This window comes from Adelges cooleyi, unplaced genomic scaffold (genome assembly GCF_023614345.1).
Source record: "Adelges cooleyi isolate 19-005CV unplaced genomic scaffold, UGA_ACOO_1.1 ACOO_flye_CR_arks_rails_tigmint_CR_PRNA_9, whole genome shotgun sequence".
NCBI lineage: Eukaryota > Metazoa > Arthropoda > Insecta > Hemiptera > Adelgidae > Adelges > Adelges cooleyi.
The window spans coordinates 17894656-17921982 of record NW_026096579.1 but is presented as its reverse complement, the minus strand read 5'-3'; the positions used below and the strand labels follow the sequence as shown (position 1 = coordinate 17921982).

General features: G+C 33.7%; 1 protein-coding gene across 4 annotated transcripts; it reads right to left on the bottom strand.

Annotated features, from left to right (window-relative positions):
• Positions 1–408: 408 nt before the first annotated feature.
• Positions 409–26045, bottom strand: LOC126846557 (putative ferric-chelate reductase 1 homolog). Of its 4 annotated transcripts, none has more exons than XM_050586124.1 (14): positions 25677–26045; positions 4434–4789; positions 4257–4351; positions 4023–4140; positions 3746–3946; positions 3415–3682; positions 3078–3346; positions 2591–2716; positions 2361–2517; positions 2069–2295; positions 1735–1981; positions 1288–1400; positions 1090–1203; positions 409–642 (listed from the first exon to the last, which is right to left on the bottom strand). In XM_050586124.1, exons 2-14 carry the CDS (start codon positions 4764–4766, stop codon positions 508–510), a joined length of 2403 nt encoding a protein of 800 aa, XP_050442081.1. In that variant the 5' UTR covers positions 4767–4789; positions 25677–26045; the 3' UTR covers positions 409–507. The 4 variants fall into 4 exon arrangements, with proteins under 4 accessions (XP_050442081.1, XP_050442084.1, XP_050442083.1 ...); XM_050586127.1 differs by having other exon boundaries at positions 2609–2716; XM_050586126.1 differs by having other exon boundaries at positions 2361–2520; positions 2609–2716; positions 25677–26044.
• Positions 26046–27327: the final 1282 nt, after the last annotated feature.

The window sequence follows — 27327 nt, the reverse complement described above, 5'->3', positions numbered from 1 at the left end:
AGTCACACGCTTTAGCTTTAATGTCTTTTTTTAAATGAATTACCCATGTAAATAAAATGCAAAAAAAAATTAATGAGTAAGTATTTAGAGTTGAGTATTCTAGTATCTAGTAGAATAAATATATTAGGTTTATTAGTGAATAATTGAATATTATTCCTTACAATATAAACAAGATTTTTTAAAAAAAATACCCAATTCAAATATTCAAATGTATCAATTTTAAATACTTTCCATATTTGTTTAGATTCTATTTTGTCCGCCTTTTACGTTATTAATATTTTACTGTACTACTTTTGATTTTTAAATTCCTACAAACAAATTCTATAGCATAACGATTAATATATTAAAACTCACTCGAGACATTCTGGAAAGGGTAACTACTAACTATAACAAATCCAAGGCGGCACGATAAAATCAATAGTTTTGGTTTAATAAATAATACAAAAAAGTAATCAAAAAATAATAATATTATAATACACTTAATACATTAACTCGAGGAGTGGCTTTTCAACTGAATTGGTCGCGAAACGTATTCAGTTTGGGTTCAATCGGAGCGAAGAAAACGATCAGCACCAGAACTGCGGTTATCAGCACAATGAAGAGAACGTGGATGAATAACCAGAATTTTCGGAATCCGGAATGCTAAAATTGAAAACAAGTAGTTATCAATAAATAATTAATATAATACATGGTTCGCTCCACTATTAAAGACTAAATAGTATTAAAAAAAAAGTATTCATTTGTATTTTAAGTCACACAATTGCTCGCCTGCCTGATTACTTTATTTGTTGAGTACAATGCATTATACGATATTACAGCTCTATACATATTTAATTCTTCTTATCCTCCGCCTTCTTCATCCCGGCTATTTGAAGTAGGCCACCCTTGTTTTAAACCTGCACTCGACGTGATTTCCCCCATCATCTTTGCATACACCGTCGTGTCAAAGCAGAATCCAACTTGACACCTACTCTAATCCTAAAATCATCTGTTACTGCACACATGCTTTTGATACTCGTGTTTAAACCTCCATATTATATATATTTTTACTCGATGATATAATATTGTTATTGTCTTTGGGTTTCTTACGGGATTGTCCTTGTGTTGTTCGTAACTCATTGAATTCCTTCCGTTGTGAAGATCTTTCATTGGGAACGTGTTGATACGCATACTGCCGGATTTTTCACTTAAACAACCAGAAATCTAAAAAAAAAAAAAAACGATAAATTGTATTATAAATAGAAGATTAACAAAAAAAAAAAACTGTCTACATTAGTCAATACTTACAGATAGAATTAAATGAATGACCACGTAAAAGCCAACGTACGCTACTAAGATCCAGTCTACCCACGCTGGAAGTTCGGCTTTGCTCAAAGTGACGGCGAAAAATATCGTCAAGACTGAAATATATTACAGTTTTGTTAGCAAATTGTAGTTGGACACAAAAACAGTTATACCAGTAATAACTATTTTTTCCAATAACACCAATAAGTGTGATAAATCACAGTTTACCATCTAGCTGATTTTTATATCTATGGACAGTGACAATGAGAAGTAAGGGAAATCGCTATTCCTTATCATCAGAACCCTCCTCTTTCGCCCACTCTAATCACGTTCAAGGAGACCTTGTCTGTCTGTACGGTGCTCCTCTAAAGGAGCCCTGGATCGAGACGATCATTGAGTCTCTCAAACAGGTATCTCTGAGAAATCGGTAAGTATGTACGACCGACTCACTTGCGAGGATGTGTGCAGCGTTTCCGACTAGCCAATGGATCCAGTTGAAAATCGGCCTCTTCGGTGAATCCGGATGTGGCCTGAAAGCGGCGAAAATCGGTTGGAAAAACGCCAATATAGTGGTGGCCACCCCTAAGAGTGCGTGAGTTTGACTGGGACCAGACACCCACTCGCCGAGTTCCAGAAATATGCATGCGGATCCGGACAAAGACAGAATCCATGTTATCATCATCAAAAACCGATGCCACTGCAATGTTGGAAAAAAAGAATATTACAAAAGTGTTAATGGCTTTTTTTCGCCGGTAGTTTTATCTTTTTTGTGCATCAGCATTACCCCAAACCACAAGTCTTTGCCACAACAGGACGAGCCGACCCACGTCTGTTTGTAGTATCTGGCGACGACGATACCAATGCTGGCCGCTCCAATCCAAGCGGCCACCATGAACGAACCGTGCAACCTTAACAGAAGCTTGGAAGACGGTCTGAGCGATTTGATTTCCGACAACGCACTCGCTTCAGCCGTCGACGTAAAAGCCAAATCGTGGTAACCGACGCTGCGCTCTAAGACCCAAAACGAGAATTTGATTACCCGACAGGAATCGGATTTTTGGTTTGGTTTTCCTTACCTTTCAACGATGTACCGGCAGCGAGTAACAAGTTGTATTTCGTCCGGATCAAGTCGAACGTAACCCCTTCGACTTTAGTCACCGGTTCACGAGCAACGTTGCAGTATATCGTGTCGTCTATGTACGACGAATTTAACAAAGTTATTCCGTTTTGACTCTGCTATAGAAATCATACATAAAAAGAACGAATTAGCCCCCATAGATTTCGATCCTTAAAAAAAGGTACCGACGGTTGCTGTTTCACTCACTGTCAATCGCTTGTTGCTTTTCTGATTTGGAACATTCCACGACATATACGACTTGACTAGGTTCGTGCCGGCGTTTTCGTGAACACATTCTATGACACTGTCACCTCCCTAAATTAAAGCAAAATAACAGTGGCCAAAACGAAAAGGATACCGTCTCAGCCGACTCCGTTCGTATGGAACAAGACGAATTAGTGGTTAAATTAGGTAGGAAGAGCAAACGGAATCGTTGTGTCACAGAGGTGCCATTTACAATGATAAGAAAATACCAGCTTGTTTCAAGAAGGAGGATTCATTTCAAGAAGGATGTGCAAGTATGTAAGATGAAGTTAAGGAGTTGCTCCAATAGCAGAAAAATTAGAAGAGATAACTGATCAAGATGGTCTTGGAAGAAATCCAAGATTGCGAGTCATAATCAATCAAATATTTTTGAAATTAGATAAACTGGAGAGTGAAAAATATGTTTTTCTACCATTTTTTGATCGTCCGAAAGTCCGACAGCAACGTAAGCGGCATTCCTGGCTTTCATTTCGAACATGTATCTCGTCCCTTCCACTTTGACGGCTGTCACGGCAACACAGTCTTGGGTGGTCAGACAACCTTCTGGCGATCCAAAGCACGTCTTGGTCTCGCCACAATCGTCGTAGAACGGATCGTAAACGCGGGCCGCTTTGAGTTGACTTAATTTTTTTTTATCCACGCTGCTGGAGAACGCAACATCGTGGTAACCGACGCTGAATGCTAAAATAGAAAAAACCAATAAAATCCTTTGATCCTGTTTTGGTGGGGAAAAAAACCAAACTTCATACGTTTCAACGCAGATCCGGCGGCCAGTAATACAAAGTGCTCGTCCCTGTCCAAGTCGTACGATTTCTCTTCAAACTTGATCATAGGATCAATGGATATTTTACAGTAAATGGCACCGTCGATGATGGCAGCGCTGTCCAGATTGACGCCGGACAGATCCTCCACTCTTCTGTTTTGTTTCCGGTTGGGTACGTTCCAAGATTTGTAGGCATTAATACTGCTACCTCGGCTGCTTTCCTCGTGAACACATTCCATAACGCCGTCGCCTCCCTGGTAAACAAATTGTAGCATTAGGATCTGATCACTACTAGTTTTTTTCTACCAAATAATTACCATTTTATTGTCATCGGACAGACCAACTGCTACGAATCGGCTATCGTGAGCCAGCATTTCAAACTGATATCTTCCGCCAGAATTCGTTAAGGCCACCACAGCCCGGCAGTTGGCAGCCTGCAAACAACCGGGAGGAGAGCTTACGCAGTTCTTACTTGTTCCGCATTCGTTGTAAATGTTCGTTTCGATTTCTTTAACTCCCTGTGGAAAAAAAATTACACATCATTTAGGTTGAACATTAACAAGTATTCCATAAAAATGTCGGTTTTATTTTTACTCTAGCGTTTTGCTGTCGCTGACCTCCCAACGACGGCGCTTGTCTCGATCCTCGAACTTGAACAGGATTCGAGATAACTCCTGTCCAGAACGTCGCATAGTCAAAAACGACAGTGGCCCTGCGGCGATACATCAAACGTATAAAATATTTATTTCAACGATCCACAACAGGGCGTTGACACGGTCAACGATGTCATATCAATCCAGTAGTGAGAATTTTAATTATTAAACTTACAAGAAATTGACTTGTCCGTCGAAATTATTTGGCGCTTCCCAGTCGAATTCTACAGATTTTTTTTTCGTATTGCTCCCGTGCGTCACTCCAGAGCCCTGTACAAAAGGTTTTACATTTCATATATTTAAAAACGTTGAACCACGCCGGTCAGATGGGGCTGTTCTCTTGACTACTTACGGGTACGTCGTTGCAGTCGAGAGTCTGCGAGTCTTGTGGCACCTGGACGAATGATCCGATGGCGTTGTCGCCTCCGCCAGGAGCGCGCGCTTGTAATAGGAACCCGACAAAGTAGTCGTTAGGTTTGGGCGCGGTCAGGGTCACTCTGATTCTGGAAGAGGTGACGTTTTCCGAAGGTATAACCCGGTAAGGAGCAGGAGAATTTTGGGCAGCCTCCCCGTGGCCGGGCACCATGGTGCGGCACGTCAGAGCCGGGGCTCCTGCCTCGTACCCGCACGCTGCCAGAAAGCATCCGGCAACCGCCAAGACGACAATCTGGTGTTTGTAATGCATGGTGATCTATCTAGGTGAACTACCTGTAAGCATACAAAACCGATCTTGAACTAAATTGTTCAAACAACAAGGTCGAAGGAAATGCTCAGTGCATCATGATTGTGTCTTATGATCAGCTGACTCTTCCTAAATTTTATGTTCGATAAGGAACCTTCCGCTCACTACCCCTTTCACTTTATTTTCCTTCCCTTTCCTTGTCTTGACTCTCACTAGCCTAGAGATTAGCTAATCTCTATCAATCAAATCGTCAAATCTGGACCTTCAGACAAAATGCTTATTCAAGTGAAATTATACAACTATAGTTGATTATTTGATTATTAAAACCGACGTTAAACCCTAACCTGTTACACGTTATACAGGATGTTGTTGTATAATGTGGCACCCTATACAGGTACTTTTCGGGTACGATTTGTCATCTGTTAAATAAAAAATCGGCTGAGCAGTTAAGAAGATATCGCAACAAATAAAGTAATTGAAAACCCAATGAAACAACACCATCTTAGCTATGCATCGAAGCTAAGAATAAAAAATAAATATCACGAAAAAGGATGCATTCCGACATACCCAACTGTGTTGGCCGCTTCCCAAGTACGGCTTTGGGTCAAACACCTCCACTCCTTCTCTCGACTAAACATAAAACACGTTCACCGAGTTAAATAATAACCTCTGAACGATTATTATTTTTTTATTCTACTTAATACCATATAATTTAGTACGAGCCGATTTTGAATTTTTAGACAGGTTTTATATCATGTTATTCCACATGATAGCATAACCTTGAAAAATCACCATTCGATAAGATTCGGTGTTATCACCAAAAGCTACACATTCACGACTTCCTTATAATAATAAAAGATTATGTTTAGACCAAATTACAGAATCTAAGGCCAGGCGTAACGGTGAATTTAATGACTACAGAGTTTTTTTTGTGTAATATCTGTAAATTATTTACAATAATTATAATATAATATTATGTTAAACGTGGCGCCAAATCCTTCAAACCAATAACAAAACTAAGAGAGGCAGAAACAGAGAAAACGTTTAAAAAAAACCTGGACTCGACAAATGAAAAATGTACAATTGATTTTCAAATAAGAGTCACAAACTTACTGATTTGTTTTAAATTTTGCAACTAATAAGACTACTCAGATTTGAATAGATCATTTTGGAAAAATAACCATACAAATACACATGGTTTAATGTTCGAGGTAATTTATTAAAGTTTAAACCATTATCTATTGAGTGATTTGTATTTATATCAAAGCATTGATTAAATACAAATTTAATCTATGTACAAAGTATAACTAAATGGTAATGCGTATTAATTATGATATTATTTTACATTATAAAAAAAATATATTGTAATTATTGGAAATTGTGGTTTTTCTATATTTTAATGGAGTAAAACTACTTAAACACACCCCCGTTACGTCTGCATTAATCTATAATAATGACGCATTATTTATCTTAGTTTCTGATATAGAAACACACAAATGAAAAACCCATACTAGACATGACATCACTAGGTATAAAATTATTAATTATATTATGCTTATTTATTCAACGGTCATTTCCTTATAAAACGATAACTAATTATTATTTTATTGGTATTGCCAGTGAGTAATGTATTATAATGTCTATGTATTTTTTATACTCGTTGGTGTTATACAACGTTAACGTTGATCTTAATATTAAAACGAAAAATATTTAATTACTGAACAATATATTATTATACTCATGTATGTTATACGCGAACGCCAGACTCTGGTTAAAAATATTTTCAAATACCTTTTATCATATTTCATTCACGAACGAGTCTAATAAAAAATATATGTTTTATATTTCGAACTGAACTGTATTTTTTTTTTATTATGACTACTATCACATTTTCACAGGTGAGGTCTGTACACTATTGCAAGTCACGTTAACAAGACATAGTAACTGTTAAAATCGCCAAGTCGCATGCCTAACTCTGTACAACGGTGTATGATAATTGTTCTTGAATATTATCGACAATTGAAAGATATAAACATTTTTTATTTTTGAATCACACCAACACACAACAAACCTATTATGTAGCAGTAAGTAACGTTAAGAGTAACCCAGTAAGTACTCCTAATCTATAATACATCACAGACAATAATAGAATACCAGCTACCTAATTATTTACTCAATTGAAGATATCGCTGAAGTATTATTAAGTCATTATTATATTAGTAATGGGTAATATACCTTTTTCGTGAACTACATTATAATAGATTACACGTCATTGTTGTTACACTATTTCAACATGGACATGGGTAATTGGGTAATAATATTATCCGTCCATCGACTACCATAGTATGCAAGTGCACATTAACAATATATCTATACATTGAATAAACACAACCCACAAGGTACAACGTCCCACGGGTTTCCTTATGGATTTATGTCGTTACCGTTAATAATAATCTAAACCAAAATCGTAGGTATCATTTTTGACAACCCTCTACCGAAAAGCATGAAGAGGTGGTGGAGGAGGTGAACATTTCTACTTAGCCTATCTTGATGGCTTAATAAGAATATAACATATTATATAAATTAAATGGTAAAATATTTTGAAATTTTAATGAATTTAGTCGATGGAATCGATTCAAGGTAAACGGTAGTCTGTATGTAATTTTTCAGAGGTCAAAATTTAACCTTTCTCGTGTAATTATATAATTATAATAATTATTACCATTATAAGTATGTGTGTCCTATTTGCCTAATGTAGTATCATTGTTAAATTGTATACGTTTAATATTAATGTTTTATGTGTGTGTTTTTACTGATAATTTATATTTAAGACTTATGAACCCTAAACCCTAAACCCTTAAAATGTAACTCATTAAAATTGGTTATCGACCCCGGTCAAAATAATCAGAAAGTTATCGTTAACCCTTCAATGCGCCATGTTGCTTATTTGCAACAATCTTTTTTTCCTATTTCTTTATTTAATTTGTTATTTTTCATCTTACTAGTGCTAACTAGCGGATAAATCAAGAAGTTTTTGACATTAAAAAAAATGTCAGATCAGCTGATAGTTCCGTTATATCAGCCGCCGCTGTTGTTTAAAAATGAGTAAGACCTAATCAATATTTTTCCCGGTTTCTCTTAATTTAAAAGTATTATAAGTTTGTTAATATTTGTATATTTGATAAAAAAAAATTGTTTTGGTTTGTAATAAATAAATTAGACTTGTAATATAAAAGAAACAATAAAGGTTGATTGTTTTATGGAATATAGTGACATTTTTATGGGCAATGTTGCAAATAGGCAATAATCTGAAAATTGTTCATTTTCCAGGAAAATAATGGAGTAAGAATTTAAAAATATACGTTACTATTAAAGTTTTGAAAAATTGACAGAACTTTAAAAGCAAAAAAAAGATGAAAATTCGAAAATTGTCTAATGTTGTAAAAATATAACATACCAAACTAAAGTTTCTTCAAAAAGAAAAAAGCCATAAAATTGCAAAATGAGTGACTTACTTTAAATTGCTTTCAGCTAAACAGCGCTTACAAGTGGAAACGTTTTACAAACGGGAAGAGGATGTAAATATTTTTTTTTTTCATAGTTTAACGTCTTATTTTAAAGGGAAAAGCCACACCCGTCGGCGAGCCGATATCCATTCTGACAGTTTTTTTTTTTTTACATAGGTACATAATAATATAACAAACACATTCCTGTCCGGCTAGACCTTGGTTAGGACCAGATTAGGACCCGCGTGTTCCCGTATTATTATTATTATTATTATAAGGCGTAGGCGAACGATACCGACTAATTACTTATTGGAGCAAGATAACGACCTTGTCTACAATATATATATATATATATTATATTACATTTTACATGTCGCTTCCGGTATTTTTTTTTTTTTTTTTTTTAATACTACAATCCTTTAGACCTGTGTACACACACACATACACTATTATACTCGTGTATGGTTTTTATTTACAATACAGTATATCCGTGACCGACGTCGTCGTGACTAATCGGACCAATAACACACGCCATAAGGGCACTTGGCTCATGAGCTACCATCGTTTGGGGGCTTTTAAACGTATTTTTGATCACTATCATCAAGGGAAAAATCCTATAATTTTGAAATGTGGCACAAGCGGCGCTTCGACTTGGGGTACTTATCAGCATACTAGATCTGCCCAAATTGTTGTTATAAACTTGTGGATATATCATTACCCAGAAATCGTATAATTTCTTGATAAATAAATGTCTTATATAATTTATCTAGTATTTTAGCAGTCGTGTCTTATTATAATATATAGAATAACTCAAAACTGTAATCGCACTCCATAAATATGTTCTTTGCGGGTAAATTATAATATGTACATGTCATTCAAATAATATGTAGAAAAGTTTTTATTATTTCCTCGACCGGACAAGGTCGATGCGATGCACGCATAATATATAATGATGACAACGAAGGATAATGTGTGAGATATACCTATCGTCAAGTATAAAACAGAGGAATGAAAGCCTGTGATGGCTGTAGGTGGTAAAAAAAAAAATGGTCAAAATCAAAATCTAGTTTGGATAAGGATCGCGATAAATGGCTTGGTCTCTAAATTAGGATTTCCAAAGGTCAGAGAGCTGCAGCAGAAGGACAGGATTTCCTGCGATAATGTTCGACCCGACAACAATGATAGATGACAAGTCGTCAACGTCATACCGTTTTGGTTAGGCTTTGGTGCTTCAATACAACGGACCACACGTGAGATTTTACATTTGGATTAAATTGTCATTGTTATAAAGATGGTTTTCAGTTTTCTGGGAAGAGACGATACTTAGTTACAAAAAACAAATGGCCAGTGGGCCTAGTGGGGATGTTAATAATTTTAATATTATGTGCTCGTATGACGACCGACTATATAAACTTATAGCAGTTATGGGAACTTAGGGGAAGTGTTGTGTGTGTATTTCAAATAGACAACACTCAACAGAGACCTATTTTAATGTTCATTTTACATATTTCTATATTTAAAACTTGTGGAGTATCAATTGATATGAATTTACACGTGTCATAATTCATATGTACAGTAAACGTATTGACACATCAATAAATATTTATAAAAATTAAATTAACTATCGCATAATTAACGTATGTTATAAATTAACTATAATAATAACTGCTAATAATATTATTACTCATATTAATGTGTATATGTCAGAAAAAAGTCATTTTGTTAAAGATATTTATTTGATATTTTGTTCAATTAATACATGATGTTTTTTTTTTGGAATAAGAGTATCATTGATAAGTACAACCAGTTAAAATTCTTAGAAGTCATTTAGACAATAATAGAAAAATAAAAACAGAAAACAACTTGACATTAAGCTTGTTGTTTTTAATTAAATATTTTTACATTCCTGATCTTAAGCTTTACTCGAAAAACGCGAATCGACCGATTGCAATTAAAGAAGTATATCTAAGAAGAAAAAAACAAGCTAAAGAGAAAAAATTAAAAACGAACAACGTCTTCGTCGTTTTAGATCTTTGATTTGTCTTAGATCAACGATGTTGTTTTCGAAAATACATTTAGACGAAAAAACCTAGTTTACCATGACAACTAATAATAATGATTTTAATATCATGAAGTACATAATACCACTATGTATTATGATGATATAACACATTTCTAAATATTATTTTAATTGCTATAATTATAAAATAGTAGGTATAATATACTTAGGGTTAATATATAAAGTAAGTAGGTTATAGGCAATACGAAATATCGGCTTGTCTGTTACACTCATAACATAATTATTTATCAAGCATAATATACTATTTAAGGAAACGTATAAACAAGAAATGACACATTATACACAACTGGATGATCATTATCATTTATACAGTAATTGAAATATAATATTGTCTTGGTGCCAAACTCAATTAGCCATAATATTGATGGGATACAACGACACAAAATGAATAATTTTAATTTAATGAACAAACAAGCCAATTAACATCATCAGGGTCAACATTTACAACACATACCGGAATTATTGTATTTCTTTTAGTTGCCAAATGTCTACATCTGACAGCAAGTACAAATACTTAATTGGTTAATAATTTAAATATTATGCTCGACGATCGCCTATAGGAATATAGGTATGGGTTGTGACCTAACTGTGCTAAATGTTTTTTTTTTAAGTAATTTTAATTATTACAAAAACATTACTCCTACCCACAATAACACCCTTTGGTGGCCATACCGGTCAGACATTGTTTTAAATTACAAATGGCCACATTACAATTGTATTTACATATTTTATTACCGACCACATTGGTTTCCTGTTGTGTACCCTTTCGAGTCCAAACAACAGAGTTATCTGTACAATCGATTATTTGCTCAAGCCGGGCGGTCCATCTGTAAAAATTGGCTTAGATTTCGCAAAAAAAAAAAAACCGAAGAATTTACATAATATATACAAAAAATATACCTAACACGAACATGCGTTGTGATCATCTAGGTGTGAAGATAAAACGCGTTGTTATGCAAGTAATGGGATAAAAAAAGAAAGCTTATGTACCGACATTATTGACTTGGGCTGTACGTTAAGACTTATATATGATAGTAATAATATTATGTTCACCTGGTTGACTGCTGCACGGCCGACAACCAAAAAGTAGTAGTTTGATTTTATAATCCATATAAATTATATTTTATACAAAGAGTGTTCAAAACTTTATGGCCGCCTGATTTTTTATGGTATAATATAAATTATTAAAAAATGGTAAAACCTTTTCGGTTTTTATTAAACAATTACAATATTAACAAGTCTAATTTCATTAGATCAAAGCCAAATAATCTACGATTTGGAACATTCTTACTTGTAACTTTATGAGTCATTTCGACAGCTTTTATATTTTTTTCTTCTCTCCGTCCAAACTCCCAATTACCAGTATTGAACGCGGTCAATGTTTTTATTCGACTGTACTACTAAAAAATATGAACAGGTACATTATTTTGTGCCTATACACCAATCCAGAATGCCGTTATGATATGATGGGTCGACGTCGTTAAATAAATAACAAGCGCTTAATGAAGGAACACTTTTCGCTCGTTAATTAAATTGATTGTTTACAGTTAGACGAGCGAATAGGCCATCAGGAAAGGTCCGATTTCAAATCGTTTAAACCATATTATTATTTGTGCCATTACCATAACATGGCAATATAAGTACTACTTAACAGTTGGAACGCTTGCGGACGGGTCCGGTCGACCGACCTTTTTATATAAACTGTATGTTGTAAAAACTTTTTTAAAAAAAATCATAAAAATATTAATATCATAATAATATCCATTACTGCCCGACGGTCCGCTTACAAAGTACATGTTAGGTTATAATTGCAGTTTTTGCAGTGTAACTTTGTTTCTGGGTCACACACACATTAATAGTAGGACTTGATAGTGTTTGGGTTAGGTTTTGCGATTGAAATATATTTTATATAAATTTTTTTCATGTTTTGGTGTGCTGTTGAAAAAACGTTGACCTTACACGACGACACGGGGAAAAATAACAAAAACCAATACCAGAAGCATTGCAAGTCGGCCACAAGTTTATTAAAAATGGGTTAGCCGTATTAGTATTCCAAAGTCGTGCGTTTCCGATTCCCATCAGGTATTCACGCTGTAAATTATTTCAACCGGTACTCACATAATGTTATTTATATATATATATATATACACAAATGTGTACATGTGTGTATACTTAATAGACATTTTTTTAACGCCGTTTGTAACAATATCAATCACTGCCATTGTGTTATCTTAAAACCCCCTACCCCTCGTCTCCTTTTGCACACGACCCTGAAATCGCTTAACCAAACAATGAAAATATTTTCAAATTTGTTTTATTTGTCAAAAGACAGCCAATTCCTAATTTGTACTTCCTCCTCGACAATAGGGTCTCTGGACGGCTTTCTAGGTTATATTCTCGGCCATGTTGGCGTTTGAGCAATATTCGTTTGTGGTTCTCGTGTGTGGTTTCCATATGGAGGAAGAGCAGAAGGCGAGGGACGCCCAAGGTCGGGCCAAATGTACCTATTGTTCATTTGCATTAAATTTCACTTTCGCCACAGCGACACACAAAAACGTAAAGTGCAACAGACTATTAAAAAAAAAAATGTATGTATGTATGTATAGCCAAACAATAACAATGCTTAACAGACACACACACACACATCATAACGAGTGCAACATATTATATTATAATGAGTTTATTTTAGGAAATATTGTTACTGCTATCTCGATCGACAGTGTAATATTAATTATGCCAAACGGTTTAAGGTGACATTGTCAACAGAAACAAGTCGTTTTAACTACACTGGAAATGGCTTGAGGTCAAAAGGAAATCCGTTGCTCCTTAATGTGTTCACAACGACCAATGTGAGATTCTGCGGACAATTAAACGATCACAACGGCCTCGTATCAAATGAGCCGTGGCAACTAGCAAATAATAATAATAATAATATCCACAGAGGAGGATCAATATAATTATTAGCCTTCGACACGCTGTCGGTTATTGATATTGCAGATCTATATTTTATTAATTAGGTTGTTTTTAACGTCCAGTAAGTCCGTTACGCAATGAATATCAGTTAAGGTATTCATTGTGAACAGAGTTTTCAACATTCCAGAAAGCATTTGTAATAAGTTATCGTGAAAACTTTTTATTTTGTTGACACATGTTATTACTTATTAGTAAATTCTGTGAATTTTCTAGATGAATATTATTTTAAAAAACTGGTTTAACCCGTAAAATAATCGCTACCTACTAACAACAGAAGGAGTTGGTATTTGAAATGCAAATAAATACCTATATAGTACTTCGTGGCATAAATCTCGGTGGTATGTATGTCATTAATTATACAAATATTATGAATGTTAAAACTAACGAATAAAATTGACGCCTAAATACATTACAAGACATAAAACTCAAGTCTAAGACTAACTTCGCTTCTCACAATGTGAGAATTTAACAAATTTAACAGAATCGTGTCGCGTTTATATATATTTTTTTTCAATGTTTTCAGTCAACGTGCGAGAACTAGTTATAACGTTATAAAGATAGACATGAGATAGTTATTTTATTTTTTAATTCGATATTATATTTTTAATAGATTCAAGGACAGTGTGTCAAAATGAGATGACAAGCTAACGAAAGATAACGTTCTATTAGGCTAGACCTCTAAACCGTGTAACTTCCTGATTGGTATACACGCAGATATCAATGTACGTTATACATATGTCATGAAAATCATTTTAAAATAATCAAAATACCAGAGCAGTTGAAAATAATATTTTACATTACTGATAAACACCAGCTAGAAAAATATTAACTAGAAGCGGCTAAAAGTTCAACAATTCTCTCCGTCCAAGTATTTTTAATAAAACATTTTTTTTGTATCGAATAAATGTGAATTATAAAAGCATCTCATTGATGTTTGAAAGTGGCTACATTTTTCAAAGTTCAGTTGCATCCATAATGAACGTTTGCGATGGCACTATTGTTCAGATAAGAACTTGTGAATTTGCATGAATATCTTAAAATTCAAAATAATCCAAGACACAATTAAAAGCCTTTCAATGGCCTTCTTCGAATTGTTTGAACAGTAAACAGGCGCAGTCCACTACAATTTCAACGAGCGACCTCCAAACCTACGACGTTGCGTGGAAACTAATGCAAAACCCGTATTTTGTATAAATCAAAAATTTGCCACCGGTAAAGGTAAATTTGGGGTTGTATTATTCTACTATTTTAATCATCGTCTCAACATAAAATTAAGACAGTTCATTATTTTGTTTTACATAAATTCCCAAAAATGTTTTCAAAATGAAATATGTGAAAATATTTAAGCAATAACATTAAATAAGCGTTGATTTTTTGTAAAAGTAATACATATTTTATATTTTATATAACACTTCCGAAAAGAATAATATTAAAATAGTTTGAATTCAGTTTAAAATATTTTAACGACATTTTGTTACAGCTTAAACCGCTATATTATACAAAACAACCAGCCTCTGATCAAAATTTAGGTTTATAATGATAAAACCCGTTTGGCCAACATTATGAAAACACGATTATTTTTTTAAAAAAATTAATTAAATAATTATAATAATTTTTTTATATTCTGAATGAGATGATAGAATTTATAGTTGTTCAAATAAATACCTTTACAGTTGAAATGATACCATTTAGAGAACTGAATTCAGTGCAACTTTGTATTACCTTCGTACAAGTTTTAACTACGAACTTTAAATTAGTTGTACATTTTTGTTTGTATGGAATATTTTTGTCCATATTTTCACTGTTAAACAGGGATATCGCTCGGAATGTATATATATTATATTAAATTTTTTTGTTTTTTAAATTCCCTAACTATAGTTAAAGTGAATACACGACACTGAAATCTGTGCACGACAGTCCAAACGAAATGCAAAAAAAAAAAAAAAACTAATGTACATCTAAATGTGTTTTTCACGCTTTTATCTGTCGTTCAAACGCCGAACACGGTTCTATACAGTAATTAATGTTTGATGTCACGTATAGAGTACATTGTGCACCGAGGACAGTACGGTCATGTCGCCATTTGCTGCCTTGTCGGCCTGTAAACAGCTATCGCTGTAGCGAATGTATTCAATTCAAGCAAAGAGCCCTCGTCCGTTTATTTTGTGTTTTAAACATATTTTTACAACCGGCACAGCCCATCCTTGGCCATGTTTTAAACGACAACACCGTTCGACTAACTGGAACGATTTTGCTACTACCATGTCTGTTTTTTTTTTTCCATAACAAAATGATTAATGGCAATGAAAAAAAAAAAAACATTTCCACAGTAGCAGTGTATCGCTGGATAATGAAATGGCCAATACGGTTGGGATGCAGCATAACCTAACAGGTATGCCTGCATTGGAAACGAATGGTTTTTTTTAAATTTGCTTCGTTGACGAATTTGACCACGGGGTATTACACTGGTGTGTTGTGTGTTTTTGTCTTGGCTATATGCACTCTGTACATGTATTTACTTAATTGCTTTCTTATTGCACCATTCTACAGTTTCGAGACTAGGTGTATAAGTGTGATTTGTATTAAAGCGTTCGTTTATGAGGCACCCCCCCCCCCGCTCCCCGTATTGTGTGTGACACAATACTTATATGATATCGAGTCAATGGGCAATGGATTGTTTGATGTACTACCGTGTATCTTGTCGTCGGTAGCTATATACATAAGGATTAAAAAGGGGGAGGGGGTTTATCAGAGCACCACTCGCTTATTGTTCTCCGTGGTGGTGGTAATCCGGAATGCGCGGTTTTGTTTCCCACGGTGGAAAAATCGTAAAAACTCGAAGACACGATGAATCACGACGACGTTATAATATGGAGAAAAAAAACCAAGTTGTGCGAACATACAGAGTGATGTACGTCATCGCTGATCACACGGTATCGTTATGGTTGGACATTTAAAAAGTCTACGTTTTGCCAAAAACCGAACTTTCGTGAATGTACTTAATAAAATGCATTTTGTCTCATTGAACGACAAGCTGTAAAAGTCAAGTACAGTTTCAAGAGTTGCGTAAAGCAAAAATGTACACAATTTTATGGTCCGGCCACAAAGGCCAGACTACAATGACCTACAAAGGGATAGGGAAACATGTTTTTTGCCACATAACAGTGGCATCTTAACACATTTTAATAACTCTACATTGACACTGATAGTACTGCACATATTATACATATAATTATGTGGCTTGAGCCTAAAAGGGCCAATGTCAATTTTGGACACGAAACTGTCCATTAAGTACAAAAACTAACACCTCTTTTAAATTATACTGTGGAAAAATGACACTCTCGGGGCAAAAATTGAGCCTAATGGAAAATAAAAAAACTTTGTGAGATTGGCCTTTTAGACCCAAGCGGCAAGTACAAGTGTTTGTGTGGCAACTGATCTTCATGATGATACAATTTCGACATAACACCCAAAGCAGAGTGCAAACCGTAAAAAAAAACAATAACAGTTATAGTAAAATAAATTTTAAAAAACAATTACACGCTTCTTTTTATTCCCTCCTCCGTTTTGTTCGGCTTATTTTCGTTTTTAATTCGGTAATTTTCCATTTTTTTTTTTTTTTAACAAACGAGTAAAACCTCGTCTTCGCACAACAATTATTGTTGTAATTATTTTTTTTTTTATTGTCGGCATGTAGAGGGGTATAATACACTATGGTGACGGCTAGAACTATGTTATGTATGTAATGTCTACACAGACAGGTACAGCCGGTAGTATGTATGCCACGGTCATGGGATCCGAGTGTGGTTTTACAATAAAACAAACATTATGGGTAATATAATAATAATAGCTTTATATCATAGCTGTTGTAGACTTGTGACCGCCACACGGCTTTACAATAGCAACGCACAACCGAATATTTTAAGTATTTCTGATCTCTGAATTAAAAAGCCATGGGAATCGTTTGCTGTGTGCACACTGTATATGTGTGAAACGCAAATAATATATCTTCACTGATGTATACACAACAACGCATTGTCTTTCATGTGGTCAGAGATGTGCAAGGATATCATAGCTAAGGGTTTACACAGGTGATGGGTTCGATTATTGTAATATCATTAATATTGTACACATACTTTCTCCTAGTATTGTGTTGTGGAAATTGCGATCCTACGCCACTAAACGTGCAAATATTTCTGTAGGAATTTATATTTTATGATGATACAACAAAGCTGTAACCAAACTATTTTCATATTCACCCTTATTGTACGCCCAATCGTGACGATATTATTATTAAACGTCTACCTAGATATTTCAAGTACGGTAATAAAATATTCACAGGTTAAAATATGTGTAGGGGGTATTTTAGATGGCACGTGTCATGTTGTCGTTAAAATCGCTATCGAAAACCCCAAATCTTCAAGTTAATGCTTGGCTAAATTAATTACAACCAAAACACAACTATTCAAGTTAAAAAAATTGTATTTAATTTATCTTAAAACTTAGCTAAAATTATTAAAAGTAACTCAAAGTCTGTGCACAATACTTTTGAACTTATTGATTTTTGTGTAGGAAATACAAATTATATACCTTACCGCGTTATTGCACTATTTCATTTTTGTCATGTACTCCATTATTTGAATATCCCACGCGATAACGAGTATACTTAAGGACACAACCCAAAACTACCAATACATAATAATTGTATTGGATGGATAATTTCGAGGATGTCTGTATAATAACTAATCTGTCGATAATTCAGAGGGAAAAAAATGTGAAGAAAAAGTAAAACTGAAAACGTATAATAGAACACGCAGATTTGTGTGTACAAATATAAATCGTGATGTGAATGATAAAGCTGCTCGCCCTATTTCTTTCAAACAAAAATTAAATATTACTACGACGCAATTTTTTTTCTCCTTTTTGTGAAGTTGTGCAAGAAGAATAACGAAAAAATTGTCAAACAACTTAACTTGAACTATGGAATTGTATTTGACATGGAAAGAAAATAACATAATTGTGAAACAGATAATAATTAACCATTACCATGGTGGTGGCTAGAACCATTTAGGCAGGTGTGAACAATGCACATACTTTCTAAGAACAACGGCCAGAGGCGGTTAAGTACCCGACAAATACAATACAATTTCTTAACAAACCCGCATGACTCTATAACGCCAGTATAATTTTGAATTTAATAATTTTCAGCTTAGCTTCATAAAACGATCATATAAATAAAAACGTTTCTCGAAGCTGAATGTAAACTTGTGAGTGAGAGATAAAATCACTTTGAAATATATGCTTCGATGATAACCTGTAGATGGTAGAAATACAAAAATCGATATAGGCATTGTAATGACAATAATGTGGTGTTTAACATTATATTTTTCAACAACATAATGAAAATATTTTTTTTCGGATACCCGCTGACTGTTGATGATTTATTCACACTTACAACGGTCAAAATGTAATTTCCCCCTTTTTATTATCACAAAATAAATTTGAGAAAATCGCATATGTTACACATCCCTGCCTTCAGTCTTCACTGAAAATAATGAAAAAATGTCCATCCCTTCTAGGGCAAAGGGTTAATGGTATTTTTTGGTTTGTCAACGTTCATCGATATGGTACTATGTCTAGAAAGAAAATTTCATATACACATTTGGAATAAACTGAATAATTTGGCCCAATGCAATTAGTACATCATCAGGTACGATTTTTGAACTATAGACTAAGAAATCGGTTCAGCTGCAGCACACATCATTGACATGCACAACGAACCTAAAATAAACGCTTTCGGTAAATTGCACAAATCCAATCTGATAGAAAATATTGTTTTTTTTTTTATTAGTCGGGGACTCTTTATGGACCGCGTTCCGGATTGACGGACACGGCGTCTGTCTGCTAAACAAAAAAACTGATACTCTTTAGAAAAATAATATATATTTTTTTTTCTTCACAATATCGCACTTCAAGGTAACTCGTATTGACTATATGTAAGAAACGAGAAAAACGCAAAAGTACCAAAAAGTATTGACATTCCGTTTTATATTCATGGAATGGCTGATGGCATACGACTTATTACATATATGTTATTTGTATATTTGATTTGATACTTTAATAATGCATTTTATTCTAAAACTCGAGCTTTGAAAAACAATTTTCACAAATATTTTGAAACAAACGACAGCGTTGTTTACTGTGAAAATTACTATACACGTCAGTTCCATCGAATAAACGATTTAAGGTTGAAAAAAAAACAATATTATTTGTATATGCACAAGAGATGTCTGAAAAGTCCGTCTTGACAAGTCCGGCAAAACAATATCCGTTTAAGTTAGTCGTTGTAGTGACACATTATTTTCGTCCACACACTATTTTTTTTTATATTTTGTAAAAATAAACTATGTGTATTGCAATATACATGTAAATCAGAACAAATATTGTATACAAGTCAAGAAGTGTCACAGGATATAATCACTAAAATGCCAAAGCACACACCACTTTTAACGATGATATGTGGGAAATGAAAATGATTACGGAAAGTGCCAAGGAAAGACAATAAAAATCCCAATTTGCTTCTGGGGAAAAAAGGATTTGGTCTCTCACAAAGGGTTTGTCAAGAGTCAGCCATAAAAAGGGACCGTCAAAGGTCGTTAAAGGAATAAATAATATCCTTTGCTGTGTTAGATGAGCGAGAGGACGATTTGCACGGGTCAGAGCACCTGAGTTGATGAAACGCTCAAGTCAAGCGGGAAATCCAAAATAAACAACTTTATTAATGGAATTGTACGCGGTCTGTTTTTTTGACGTTTTCGACTAAAAAGCCAGACAAAATTTCAACTACTTAAAATGGTCCGATTTCAATTCTATAGAGATATACGAATTCTTTGGCTACTTTACTAGATTATGTAGGAAACAGATTTTTTATTTTTTTTTATGTAAAATATATATTTACTGTTTAATATATATCATGGGTAAACCGAACAGTAGTACACATCATTGTAAAAACAATATCTTCTCAGCTTAAATCTTGGAACAACCAAAATATTTTCCTCGAAGGAAACACATTGGATCAATAATATGCTTTATGAGCCGATTTTCTTTCTCTTATTAATCATCAGATATCCAGGAATGATCGATTTCAGCTCCTCAACACATCATCCCATGCCCACCTAATCCACATTTATCAAAAAATAACCTATGCACAAACGTGTACAAAAAATGTACATCATCTGTATGCCCGTCAGCAAGTCCATAACGAGAAACGATACACCCTAGACCCCGGAGGTAAAATCAAAACACGTTTACTCCGATTAGTCAGGGTTTCCGGTTGTTATTATTATTAATATACTATTTTTTGTACTTCTTCAATAATGTATCCGGCGGTCATTTCGTTCACATACACATAACTATGCGTAGATATATTATTTAGTACTTGTTCGTCAAAAAAAAAAAAAAAACCGTGTGACGAACAATAACCAAGGTCCTCCATTCTATAGTATAGAATCCATTATATTATATATACACATGTCTGAGTGGCTCTTGTTAAGGATTAATAAAGTTTTCGGTATAGATAAATTAAAATTTGCTGTCAAAAAATGTTGTATTTACAATAACGGGAAACGCTGAAAAGACATCAAATCATGAACATAGTATTGTCTTATGATCAGCTGACTTTCTATCTTCTATCGATCATCTCTGATCAAGTAATTCTCTTATCAGTTATCAAGGAATTAACAAATTCCCCTTATTCCATTCCCCCCTATCCACACTTATCCCATTGCACCCTAAATTTAAATAATAAATTAATTTAAAAAGTTATGCTTGTTAGTTGTTGTTTGAGAACTTGAATTAATAATATAATACGTGCTCGTGTAAAATTAAAAATTTAAAGCTTTAGGATTTGTATTGTAGATCACACAGAGAGCGATCAGAGGTCAAACACAATAGGATAAACTTAAATAAGTTCAGTTTAAAAATTAATGAGTAATTAATTTGTTTTATTTTATAAATAAATATGATATTTTTTCTTTAATAACATTCATGTCATCATTATTATTGTCATCATATATAAAAAAAAAACTGGCCTCGTCAGCATCAGACAGATTAGAGTCGGTCTACACCACCAAGTTGTTTAATAATATGTCTATTTTAGTAATAAGACGAATGTTTACATTATTAACTCTCAAGTTAATAATGTAAACTCTAATACTTTCATTAATTTCTACTCGTTATAAACTCCACCATAATGCTGATGACCAGTGACCACTACCAGCCTACATTTTGAACAAAAATACTATTCTGTTGACTGAGAATATAATAATCGATTTCTTTCAAACTCAACGAACAACAGCTGCTGTAAACAAATTAGTCAACGGGTGGTTAATGGGTTAGTAATTGTAATTTTTATATGTTAAGATATTTTCAAAAGTCATCAGTCATCACCGATTAAAAACGCCGAAGCTATCGAAAATGTTTTTAAAACGTGCTTGGTTTGTTCTTTATGTGTCGTTAACAAGTTTTCGTGAACGTTAGTTTTCAAGTAGGTACACTGTCAGCATTAAAAAAAAAAAACACAGAATTCCTTAAATATCACGAGTTGGCTACAACCACCACTAGTATTTACATTCGGTTAAGCCAATAAATAAATCAGATAATAATTAAAATGTTTAAAAAAAAGTGGTCTAGAAAATTAAAATATTAGATAACGTCAATTTAGAGATTTTCGATGGCGCGTTAATTTGTTTTTTTTTCAATTCTAAAGTTGTAAAAAAAAAATGTACAGCATAACGATTAGAATTTTCTATTTTTTTTTTTTTTTGTATTAACGCATTGGCATTGTGAGCTATTGAATTATTTCATAAGTATATAATATTGCAGCATAATATTATTGTTATCGTTATTGGATCAAACTGGACGCAGTTATGGGCGAGATCTAACAGCTAGAATGAATGATCATTATATTATCTTTGCCGGTTAAACGATAATATTAAGCGCACTATACAATGCAAAGCGATAGTATCAGATTTTCTAAACATAATCATATAATATATTATTATAATTTTGGTGGTCGACGGTTAGGTTAGGTATTCAAGCAAAAGGGGACAAGCTCTGTTCGACTTAACAGTGACCATTATAGTAGAGTTCATTCACACACATTTCGAAACCACCAGCTGACGATTGCTGTAACATTAAGAATTTAACATAATATTATATTTTATTATTTATTAGCTCTTTCGCTTGTTTTTCTACATACATATGAACCGTAAAATTCGTTGACAATATGTTATATACTGACAATGCCTGTATTTTTTTTTTTTAACTTTTGGATTGTTTTTTTTTAACGCTCCGTCGACTGTCCTCCGAAAATAATTAATTAAATACAAAAAAAACAAGTTAGTTCGGTATAGCAATGTAGTACAGTCTATACTAATCGATTATTATTATTATTATTATTATTATTATTATCATGGTAAAATAATAATATAGAAAATATGTACACTCGGTAATAAAATCAGAACCCAAAACGATTGTGAAACTCAAAAAGTCCCATTACAGCTTCATTAAAATTAGGCCACGGATTAATGCACATATGCACTGAGAAATACTTAAAAATGCATTTATGACCTTGAACAAAATTTAATTAATTTTCTTAAAATAATGTCCTAAAAGCTTTGTAAAAAAAATATATAATCCTAAAACTATATAAAAGTCTTCACAAAACACTATATTTATTTTATGAACAAAAATTACATCTTTAAATAAAAATGAAAACAACATTTTAATTTATTTATATAATTAAAAAAAAAAAAACGTAAACATGACGAGTAATAGAATAATTATTTATTGCCATTCTCGCCAGTTTTTTTTAAATAGCTATATACATATAAGTATAGTTTAGATTTTATAATTTTAGAAATATGAATATACATAATTACTATACTTAATTATTCAACTTAAATGGAGAAAACTGCCGTTTAATGAGTTCTGAAATTACTAATTATTTTGTAATAAAATAATAACTGCTGAAAACAATATTTTTTTTCCGGAATTGTATAAAAGTGAAAGTGAATTCTTAGATTTTAATCCGTGGTTTAAACAATCCAATACTTAACACGCTTACTAAAGTTTTAAAGGTTTAACATACCTATACATAATGAACCACTGACATTACAAATCCGGTACCTACTTGTTAGACAGTTTGGTTATAAACACAATTTATATTGAAACAAATTGTAAAATATAATTTAATTACTAAAAATAAATTTTACATCATACATCAGGGACTTATTTCAATGGACTTATGGCCATGACCTGTACATTGGTAACCTAGCCCTCAAAGCACAACAGGTAGGTGACGAAAAATCAACTAATTAGAGTCAAGACACACATTATTGTGAAGGTAGTAATACATTTAAAATAGATAAAACCATTTACTTAAGTGTTAAAACATATTTTTTTCTCACTTTCAATTCGACAAATACATCAATCATAATACTATAAATAATATATAAACCTTAAATAATTGTTTTACCGATAACCACTAATAAGTTTATTTTATACTGTTAAATTCCCAATTTTAAAATGCTGTTTTAAAAGAGGGGGAAATACGATAATGTATAAGAATACTGCTTTAAAATCATTTATGATTTTTTCTTTTAAACGATTTAAATAAATTTTAGCACCTTTTATTTATTAGAAATATCCTTGTATTTAGATTACCAGTATATTATTTTTAAAAATGGCGCCTGTTGAAGAACTTGTTCTTATTTTTATAACGGTGAAATTTAGTAGCTAAAAATTTGAACAAGACAAACAACATTTTTTTCATCACAACAATTTGGATTCCAATGGGAATTTCGCGTACACAGGTACACTAGGAAAATGTGTATTTATAAGGTCTTAAAAATTAAAGAATATAATCTTTTTCTTTAGTTAGGTTCAAAGTGACTTTTTTTTTTTTATAATTCAGACCGTTTCGATCCTGGCATAGAAATTTGTGTAATTTTCATAGATATATTTTTTTTTATATAATCACCGTGTACTTACATATACGGACTAGAACACAAGCCAAGACCGCCCACCAAGTTAGCGCAATCATTATTCGTCTAATTATTAATCGTGAGAACGTTTTTGGACGATCAGATGAACCGCCATCGTCTTGGCGGGTGAGAAAAAAAAACCAGCGAGAACTCAAACCGCGTCTCCCCGAGTCTGCGGGAGACTTTAACGCGTTCCCGCTGCGCGCAAGTACACAAGTACGGTTTATAATGAAGAAAAAAAAACCAGCAACAATCACACACAACAGCTATCATAATTCGTACACAATAACAATAATATGTGTTGTGTAATATTATGTTTTTGTTTTCGATAAAATCGCCAATACGCTCACACTGAAGTCACGGTATCAACGACCTTTTTGTAAAATACATACCGTCAAGTATTACCTATACCTACCTAACATAATAAGCCGGTCGAAATTATCGTAATACCACCAAATCGATACACTTATATACACTAGTTGTATATTTTCCATTAGGCACGATGGTACTTATATTGCAATTTTAGATACACACACACCAGATGCCAAAAGAAAATGTAAATAACTGCAAAATGAACGCGTGAAATTACTAGTTTGGACAAAACATAAGGTAATAAGCGAAGTAGACGAGAGAGATTTAGGTGCAGGGTAGATCATAGAAGGTGGCATAGGAATGTTTTATGATTTGGAAGGGTCAACTACGTTTTGAACTTTTGGCGGTTCCTATGTTGTTGTCTTACTCTAAATTATAACACAAGAATAAACCCAAAATAGTGAACCTAACTGTCCTTTGATATTTCAGGTGGATACTGAGCTCTTCACTTATATATATATAATATATATATATATAGTAAATAATGCGCAAATCGTGTCACTCTTTCATCGTCGGGCTTAGATTTCATTAAATAATTTACAAAATACTCAGATAAACTTTGTGGGCTTAAAAATGGTTCACTGTTGTTATTTTTATAGTCAATACTCGAGCCATTTTGCTGGATATTTCTATTCCGCGATTGTGTTGAATGAAAGCGATATCCATATCCGAGGCCAAACAGCATGGACATTGGTAATTTGTGCAATTTGGTAAAAGTGATAGCAACCCTAAAATATTGATATTTCTGTGATTTTATCGATTTGGGCGCGCATGTACCCTTTTTGAACCAAATTAGGCGCAGTCGCCCAATTCGACAAAAGTTTGTGATTCATCTTAAAAGTGTCCCCCCCCCCCCCGTGTAAAGTATCAGACGGGCGCCCTCGATCGCCATATTATCAACGACTAGGTATGATATGATATTTTTAAAAACACTGACCTGAAGTGATTATCGCCGGGGGGGGGCGGGGGCGGGGGTAGCTGCTCCTGGGCGTGAACACTGTTTTTCAAAAAAAAAAACCAAAAAACGAACAAACAAAATATAAACGGTTCGAGTATGATATGTCGAGCCACGCGCGTTTTACACTTGTCGGCAGCGACCTAATCTACCTCTACTCGGCACGCACACACGATGGGGAAACCGGTCAGTCGCGTTCACGTCGGACCGTTGCACTGTGCCCCGGCAACGCACTACACGGGCACGGCGAACGAGGCGGTGGCAGAAAGAGTGTTTACCGCAGCAACGGACACTCCGGTTGCCAGAGTATCAAGTAGTGTATAGTAGTACCTTGTAGTCAGTGTCTGCGCGGCCTTCGACGGCTGATAATAAAAAAAAAAACACTGTGTGACGACCGCCGAGGACGAGAGCGCGCTCACACAAGAAAATATTAAACTATAATGAATAATAATAATAATAACGTGCCAGAGTCGTCGGTCGGACGAACAACAAGGAGTGCGCACAAAGTAATAAAAACGCTCACCTACAGGTTACGGGTTTTTTTTTTATTTTATTGTGTTTGCGTTCTCCCACCTTCTTCGGTCGCTAAGGTGTTTTTTTTTTTGTACACGGTGTATCGCTTCTAGAATTTTTTATATTTATTAAATCACCCCATCTGTGCCCTCGGTCGCCCCTCTCCTCGACACTATACATTATCGTTTCCCAGGACTTAACGACAACACAAACAACAACAAAAGCCACGAGGCCAGACCAAACGCCGGTCAGTCATCCCATCCCGGTCGTCCGCGTCGTTCGATGACAAAATAATATACTACTATTATTGGGTTTTCTTTTTTTGTTCTACATATTTTATTGTATACAATATATTATAATATTTTGCTATTGGTTTTCAATCTACACTGGCGTGTGTGACACAAGTTAAACAAACAGTTTTTTTTTAGTACGATTAGTATGTGGAACTAGTTTGGACTAGTAATGGTAGCTTGCTTGCTTGTCCTTACACATTCGTTGATTTTTAATCCGACATTATCCTGTACCAATTTTGTGCTGTGGTGATCTTTGTAAAGATGGACAGAACGACTTTGTCTGCCTAAAATAAATCAAAAAGCAATGGACAACAACTATATCGAGTGCGTCGATCCAATAGGGAAATGTACTTTAAAAATACCAATCGGCAATCTGAACTTTGTGATTGGAAACGACCAAACTATAACATTGTGTTATTTTCTTTTAATTTAACTTCAAAACCACGCCATAAATGGGACGTCGTATCGCTATTTATTAAGGAGTTGGGTGTAGGCAATTATTTGCAAAATCTCAATTTAAAGATTAAATTGTAATTTGTAATTATTAGATTAGTAATAAGAATTCTTTTTAGGCAGTTAATTTATTTTTCGGCCTATCGCAGTATCTTTGTCATTGATTTTAAATATTTTTTTTTCATCTAAACATATGTTTTCCAATTCCAAAAACACGTCTTACTGGGTGGTTTTAGAGTATAAAAACTCCTATTATAAATATTGTAGGTGAGAACTTTTTCTATGTTTTGTTGGAAACCGATTTTCGATAGTTGGTTTGGATACGGAACAATATGGCATAAAGAAAAGGCATATTTTAAATTATTCGAATGTAG

What these genes read in the sequence shown, in the direction of transcription:
- LOC126846557 (XM_050586124.1), bottom strand. Translation starts at nt 4,766, where the DNA reads ATGCATTACAAACACCAGATTGTCGTCTTGGCGGTTGCCGGATGCTTT. An exon ending in TGTCCGATGACAATAAAATG is followed by an intron (nt 3,683 to 3,745) that starts GTAATTATTTGG and finishes TTTGTTTACCAG; the next exon opens with GGAGGCGACGGCGTTATGGA. An exon ending in TTTCGGACGATCAAAAAATG is followed by an intron (nt 2,717 to 3,077) that starts GTAGAAAAACAT and finishes GCTTTAATTTAG; the next exon opens with GGAGGTGACAGTGTCATAGA.